The sequence below is a fragment of the Vigna radiata genome, chromosome 7, assembly GCF_000741045.1.
Source record: "Vigna radiata var. radiata cultivar VC1973A chromosome 7, Vradiata_ver6, whole genome shotgun sequence".
NCBI classification, from domain to species: domain Eukaryota; kingdom Viridiplantae; phylum Streptophyta; class Magnoliopsida; order Fabales; family Fabaceae; genus Vigna; species Vigna radiata.
In genome coordinates this window covers 25391425-25399806 of record NC_028357.1, presented here as the reverse complement: position 1 = coordinate 25399806, position 8382 = coordinate 25391425, and the positions used below count along the sequence as shown (strand labels likewise).

The 8382-nt window shown below is 31.2% G+C and overlaps 1 protein-coding gene across 1 annotated transcript in view; it reads right to left on the bottom strand.

Moving 5' to 3' along the window:
• Nucleotides 1-2572: 2572 nt before the first annotated feature.
• The window catches only part of LOC106767415 (glycerol-3-phosphate acyltransferase 3), a gene marked incomplete in the record, with an annotated part of 7469 nt that continues 1659 nt past the window's right edge, over nt 2573-8382 (bottom strand). The window contains 10 exon segments of the mRNA XM_014652299.1: nt 2573-2757; nt 2899-2997; nt 3081-3200; nt 3301-3386; nt 3563-3659; nt 3730-3817; nt 6508-6604; nt 6706-6801; nt 7688-7787; nt 8364-8382. Coding sequence (XP_014507785.1) covers nt 2709-2757; nt 2899-2997; nt 3081-3200; nt 3301-3386; nt 3563-3659; nt 3730-3817; nt 6508-6604; nt 6706-6801; nt 7688-7787; nt 8364-8382 — 851 coding nt within the window.

Below are 8382 nucleotides of genomic sequence, written 5' to 3'. Positions count from 1 at the left end.
AAATAAAATTTTATTTTTTGGAAAGGATAAATTTACTAGTAGTGATAAATGTGCATCTTGCGAAAATTTTAAGAAACTACTAGAACACATAAACTTAGGAGAATGTAGTAAAAATAATGAAAATAAGGTTGTTAAAAACAAATATGTTCCTAAAATTAAAAATAAACATAACAATAGAACCCGTAGAACTTGGGTAGAAAAATGAACAACTTATAGGAACACAAACGTTGTATCATACTTTTATTGTATGAAAAAGGGTCATACTTCAAATAAATGTAAAATTAAGCATTATGGTGTTTCGAGTGATAGATATGTTTGGGTTGTAAAATGATTTCATTTTTTTTTCAATCTAACCCAAAAGACTCATACAAAGTAGTTGGGTACCTAATGTTTATCATTTAAGAAACTTTGTAAAATATTTTAAATAATGGAAAACAAAATTTAAGAAAATTTTATTCCAAGGCCGATGAAGCTATTTTTCTTGGATATTTTCTAACATGCAAAGCCTATAGAGTTTTCAATCGGAAAACACTTGAAATAGAAAAATCCGTGCATGTTGTCGTTTATGAAATTCTGGACCTTAAGGCAAAACCTCTTGAATCAAATGAATTAGATGCAGGTAATGATGAAGACTTGTAGAAGACAACAAATGAAGTGAAGAATGATGACAATCCTCAAGATGAAGATCTCAATAAAATATCATTACACAACGAAATTGGAGACATATATAAAGGGGTAAACATTAGAAGAGATCTAGGAATTTTAGAAATCTCTTAGGATTCCATTTTGACCCATTTTGTGCATTTTTAAGCGTTTTACGAAAAATAGCGTTTTTAATTGATTATTCTTCAAAATAATCGATTAAAGCTAATCGATTAAACCTAGATTTAATCGATTAAATGCATTCTAGTTTTGCAAATTTGAAAAACTAGCCATATTTTTGTATGCTTAAACAGTGATTTTTAAGTTCTTTATCCTAAAACTATATGTTTTAAATCTCCTATTGTGTATGTTTGAATGAATATTTAAATTTGATATATATTTAGCTCATATGCATACATGCTTTTATTAAGGGGGAGTATTATCTTAGGGGGAGAATAATTAAATACAACTTTTTAATCATGATAAAAAAAGGGGGAAAAATGTTTAAAGCTAAGTTATTTGTGTTTATTCACTAATGCTCTTTTCTTCCATAAGTTGTGTTTTTATCTAGATAATTACTAAAAGCTTTAAATCAAAGGAGTTTTTCATCATCATCAAAAATGGGGAGAATGTTAGCAAAATGATGAAGATGAAGTTTTGATGATGTCCAAATCAAGTCAAGAGAAATCAAGATTCAAGAAGATGTTATGAAGACTTGTATTGCAATGAAAAACTTTTGTAATAATTGTAGTTCATTGCCTAGGACTTATATTTTCAATGGTTTTGATTCTATGTACTTTCATATTATATAATTGATGTTCAGAGTCAAAATCGCATCATTTTAATCGATTAAAACTAGTATTAATCGATTAAACAGAGTAAAAACTGAAACAAAATCAAATCTCTCATCGTTGGAACCAATTCTGCAATGCTGGAAGAAAGAAATGGAACTTGTTATGTGGTGGTTGAAATCTATTTCAACTGTATAGGAATCGATTCTATTGTGCTTGAAACGTGTTATGTGATGGTGGTTGAAACCAATTATAGGGATGTGAGAATCAATTCCTTTCTATATCTTTATTTATTTTAATTAATACTTTTTTTTTAATTTTATTTATTAATAAAAATTCTAAAATAATTTTAATTTATAATAATATAATTTTATATTACTTTTAACATTAAGAATAATTTGATAATCTTACTTTTCAATCTATTAATTTTTTTTAAATATGTTAATCAATCAAATTTTTTATAACCTTTACTCTCACATCTCAAATTTAATGTACCATCATTTTTAAATTCTTTAAAATAACACTATAAATTTCATTTTCAAATCCATCCACTTTATCTTTCTCAAATTATTCCTAATTATTCCTTACACCATTAAACCTTCATTGTATGTTTCAAATTATAAAATATGTTTCATATTATAAAACATTTCAATTAAAAAGAATTCATAGAAATAGCCAAAAGATTCAAATCCAAATAAGAATGAGATATTTTCAGAACAATTATTCCTGTAATTTTTTTTAAAACATATTGAATATTTTAAAATATATTTGTAAATTCAAAAATACCTTTCAAAATATATAATTTAAAATATTTTTTATATATTTTGAATTGAGTGTTATACCGAAATGCATTTTTATTTTAAAATATATTTTGAAACATTCTATCAAAAAAAATATTAATAAAAAGTACAAATATTTTTATTATAATTTTAAAATAAAGAATAATTTAGAAATTGAAAGTTTAGTGGATATGGAAAGAAGAAAAAAAAGGAGATGCAAGAAGAAATGATCGTACACCTTATTAAAATCATAATAAAATTTCATGCACCTCTTTAATATTTTTCAGTTGCATGGGTTATTAACTTTGATTTTTCAAACACCCACTGTTGCCGGAAAACATGAGGTCGAAAGGTTTTCATACCTAAAACTAGTCAGTTCTTATTAATTTGTCCGTATCAGAGTGCAACAAATCATGAAAATATTTATCAGGTAACTTCATGTAAGATCTAAATAAACAAAATGCAAGTATAGTAGAAAGAAGGGAAGGAGAAAGCGTTATTTTTCCTCTAAGCGCCGCAACACAGACTGAGCAAAGTTTTGTTGCCTACAAATGATTGAAAATGACCGAGGTTAATAGGATTTAAATTTCTCAAGAATTAGGAATTTGTGAACTGATCTAATTATGAAATCTTGGCGACAAAGATCATATGATAACATGATTGAGAGATTGAGAAATTTAACTTACTTTCTTTCTCTGTGTTTTGGACTGGGGCGAGAGTACTTCAGATATCCATCCCAAGGTACCTTTTTAAGCCCAGCACGATGTGAGATAATATCTCTCACCCTGTACAGTTGGAATGATATATACTGTTTCAATTCCCTGCAGCAAAACATAGGTTCATACAATATGGAATAAAGATCTTTTACCTCTCTGCAAATTCAATGGATGTCTCTCCAGGCTTCAAGTTTTGTGGCTCCAAGTACCAAACATCACAAACTACAGCCCAAGATGTCATTAATTGCAAGAGATGAGTGGTGAATGATTGTCTGAAAGTGTAGGAGATACAGAAACTCTTATCCAGCAATAAAAGAAAATATGAATGAATAGAAAGAAAAATTAATTATCATGTAGAAACCAACTTCTTACTTTCGACTATTCCAAAAAGCATCTACGAAAATTTTATTGTACTTGATTGCAACTGGGCAAACTGTGCAGCCAAGTTCAAATGCACCCTAAACATCATTAAAATTAGAAGAGGCTTCAATTATATTTAGAACTTTCAGATTACAGGAATTAGAATACAAGTGGATGGAGACAAGATTAAAGAGGAAAAGGAAAGGCTATTGTATAAGTAAAAGTGTAAAACTCAGGCATTTCATGTTCAATGCAATTGAAAATGATCCTATACCTTCTTAAACATGACTGTATAGTGATTATTTACACAAGTTCCTTCAGGAAATATAAGAAGAGGGTTATTGTTAGCTCCCTGGACATGTTCCCTTAATCTGAAATATGAAAAATCACGTCAGAATAAGATTTTAGATATATTCTCCCAACATTTTCAATTATACTTACTTCCTTGCCACAATTTCTCGATCCTTCACCTCTGTACGATTGAACCAGATACACCCCACACTCTCTAAAATAGTGCTCTGCAATAATCCTGTTGATGAAATTCAGAAATGTATCAGGCATTAACTTGTGAAGAGCCCATCGAACTTTGAAGGAAAGTAGATCTGGATGAATATATAGTTTAGTAACAAATGTACAGTGTACTACCATAGAAAGATGCAATAGCACCTAGCATGATTAATTTGGTTGAGCGTGAGAAGATCAAAGGACATCCTTGCGTTTGTTTAAGTTCTAAAAAGAAAATGATGTTTAAAATGAAAAGATCTTCCCTGTCAACTGGTAATTTTCTCAACAAATTTCCACCTACAACTCTAACACTGGACCACATTAAGTAATAAGGATGCTCCGTGGAATACTTAAGCGTTTGAGTCTTCTTTATATGTAGTTAGCGTTTTGAGGGTGGATTCCTCAAGTGTTTGGGTACTTATCAATTGGTTGTTGATCTTTTGGAAAGGGCTGATTGGTTCTTCCTCCTTAACCACCAGAGAGGAGGCTTAAACTCTCACTGATAGTGGGGTAGTCTACTTGAGCCTCGCAAGGAATCTTATTACCAAGCCCAAAACGTTTAAGGATTATGTTTGACTGCTCTATAAAAGTTGTACTACCTCTATTTGATAGGAATAATGCTTTTAGAATATTGACTAGGTGTCATACTAGGAATNATCTTTCAGTGTAGACAAAGTCTTTATAATAACAAACTTTGAATGCAATAAGGCAGAGAAGAAAGTTTTTTCCCATTAAGATAGTTTCTCTTTTTTGTTGCCTATTTATGGTATCAATTTTGAACACCAATAATGAACAAGCATATTTGCACCAAGCAATAAGGTAAGAGCAATTTCAACCAAATGTCTATTTTTTCTTTTTGCTATATCATTTTTCTAGAAAGATATAGAAGGTTATTTGGAAAACTTATTAAACTCACTATTACTAGACTAGATTTGTCCTTTGCACTTGGTATTGTGAGTCAATTCATGCAAAAACTGTGTATTGATCATTGGAATGTTGTCATACGTATTCTAAAATATCTCAAAAAGGATCCAGGACAAGAGCTACTTTACGAAGATAAAGGGAATACTCAAACTTTTGGCTATTGTGGCTCATTGTGATCGTTCTCCTATGGATAAATGCTCTATTACACGACATTGTGTTTTACTTGGAGGAAATATTGTCTCTTGGGAAAGTAAGAAGCAAAATGTTGTTATTGGATCATCTATTGAAGTTGAGTATTGAGAAATGACATCCCTTGCCTGTGAGCTTATATGAGAAAAATAATTACAAGAATTAAATTTTTTTAATATTCAGCTTACAAAAATGTATTGTGATAATCTGCATTCCACATTGCTTTCAAACCAGTGTTTCATGAGTGAACTAAGCACAGAAAAGTTGTTGTCTAAAGAAATTTTCACCGAGTTTGTTTGAATCAAATGATCAACTTGTAGATATATTAACAAAATCCGTGAGAGGCCCCAGATTGAATTTATTTGTTCTAAGTTTGGTAATACAATTAGTATCCAGTTTGAGAGAGTGTTAGAATAAACAATTATTAAGAAGATTTATTGTTAGGTGTTATGTGCTTTGTGTTGGACCTAATTCCTAGAAATGTCTTCTAGAATTCTCTTTTATTCATTGTATCCTATATATCCCAAGCTTTTATAAATACGAAATTCTTAGAAAGGGAATACATACTGTATCAAATTCACTCTAATTCATTTGTATTTTTCTCAAGTGTATCCGTTATTATTAGCCGCTATCAACTCTGAGTAGTTTTTGAAAGGATTTGGAAGATCTTTGCCCAACTCCCGATGAGCAACACAAACCATCATCCAATGAATGACCAGATCAAGGTGGTAAAAATGATGTTCAGGGGTTAATTTGCATCGCTTGATGGGTACAAAACCTAGACAGCGAGCATTGCATTTAGCTCAAGCTGAATTTTGGTTCAATACATGTTACTAAGATGTCTCATATCTGATCCTTGTATGGGTAAGACCATCTTCCTTTATCGTTGAAAGCAAACCACAATTCCTTCCAAAGTTAAGGAACCCAATTAGCAGCTATACACTTTGAAGATTAACCTCACCTTTCCTGAATTCCATCTTGGGGACAATGTGTCACTTAGCACTGGGGTACTGTTGATAGAGCATGCCCCCCAATAACTATGGTCTATGAGAAAAGAACTTAGAAAGAGTTAGGAAGGTTTGTTATGTTCCTACCTAGAAGGCAGTTATTAAGAGCTAGGTACCAGGGTATGTAGACAATAAGATTGGAGAATAAGGGCTAGAAATAATGTGGACATCAGTTTGGCAGGGGCCACGTTCCTCAAAATACATGCACCTTCTGTTTTCTGTAACTACTTCATTTCGTGAATAACAAGCTCTTGTCTGTTATATCAGTCTTTCTATTTTTTTTGCTGTCTTCTGGTACATCCTTCATCTCAAGGGCCATTTAGGCCCAAGTTTTTTTATTCTTGCACATCAAGAAAATTATTCACATTCTCTGAATTGAAAACAAACTTTCATTATGATAAGCATTTAAAAATATAAAGTTGATAGCTTAGAAGAAGTTCAGAATCATGTTAGCACCATTATTCTTACTCTAAAAAAAACTGATTCACCCAGATACGGTATGCCACAAGCAAATATAGAAATAGAAAGCTGCTTTGATGATAATGGCAGGGCTCAATTTGTATTTAAAAGCAACACAATAACACTATACACTAACCAACCCATCCAGGATGCTTCTGCATAATAACANCAAATGCAGTCATCTGTTCTAAGATAATGAAATCAATCATGGAAGTATGATTGGCCACAAAAACCTGTTCAATATAGGGAAATCCAGATTATTAATAAGTAACATTCATATTATGATGGATATGGTAATAAAAACAATGGAAGAACCAATGGGCATCAGACAAACCTGTTTTGGTCGTATACTGGGCCTTGGCCCATGGTACTTAACAACCCCAGTCCAGGATGCAACAAAGAAACTGCACATCATCTCCACCAAACACCTCTGAAAGAAACGATGATTGAGCAATTTAGAGTTCATTGATTTGATACACAGCAATTTAGTAGTTCATTGAAGTTGCTATCCACCAAAAGGAATGAAAATAGAAAGAGTAAGATAGAAGTTGTATTCATCTTATGCCATGATCTCTGCTTCGTTACATCATCTGTCAATAAAATTATAGTAAACATGTATTTAAAAAATAAAGAAAAAATAAATAAGTTATGTCCTCCAGAAAATTGTCTTAAATTTGTTGCATTGACCTACTAGGCTGACAAGTAATTAGATTTACAAAATCTGATTTCGAGCGGAAAATCCTTTAACTACGATATTACAATTAACAAATACTAAGATATAAAGCATATGACAAAATGATTGATTTTCATGATCGATGAGGCAACTTTAACTGAAGCCCGACGATAGGTGTTTAAAATTAAAACCAAACGAAGTAAAGGCTTACTAAAACACTACAATAAAAGTAGCCTACGAGCTGAAACTCAATTGACACCAAGTCTCAAACCTCCATCTTAATAATAATAATAATAATAAAATATAAACAATATGTAGAACACAATGATACCAAATAGTTGGATATTATAGGCCTTTAAATTGGAAATATTATGCACATTTACAAATTATTGTCCATTCAGTACCAGCCAGACAACTGACATATAGGAGTTCATTGTATTTTAAGCTAAGCTAAATCAGAAAGTTGAGGTGTCCTTTTTACTTTTTATGGACCGAGTTCAAACTTCAAAGATGTCTTAAAATTTATGTGGCGCAGGTTATAACAGCCATTAAATGCAGTCTTCCTAGTGTGCAAAACAGAAACAGAAGTCTGTGTACAAAAAATTTCAACTGGCAAAATAGCAAGAATAATCTGAATTGATACCTCAATCTTTTTCCTCAAGTCGTCATTTCCTTTCAGGAGGCAGTGCACTGGAATGAAGGCTGAAAGAAATATAATCCATCCTAATGTCAACACTAGAATTCTGCAGAGTAAAACAGGACACATCACATGGCCAGAAAAAGATTGTAGTGGACTGAGGTATTAACATGAGAAGCATGAAAGGGAAACTAATGGGCTAAACACAAACGTCGTGTTTAAAGTCAAAATATTAGAAAATTCATTTGATTTATAACTTTTATTTTCTGAAAGGAGTTTCTTTGATTTTGAAATGTTTGTGACTTAGTTGTGAACATGCAAAAATCTGCTCAAATTTTGTGGGATTTAATTTTAGTTTTTGTTAAACTGAACACATTGCCCTTATTACACTGAGAAAGAAATAACTTCATGAGACATGTGAATCAGTTTTTGAATAAAATTGGTTTTATTTTTAGTTTTTGATTCCAAATGCAGGAAAATAAAAATGTAATTGAAGTAAATCTTTAGTTCAAATCATATCCTAATAAACTTTTCCTAAAATGCGCCTAGTCTCGATGCATGTCTACTACCAAATGTAGCATTGAAAATTAGCTAGGCAAACCCAAGGATCGAATGATTTCGGAAGTCCTATAGCATCATCATGCATAACATGTAAGTATCGAAAGTAAAGCAATAACCTAACCTAATAGGGAAAATAATCA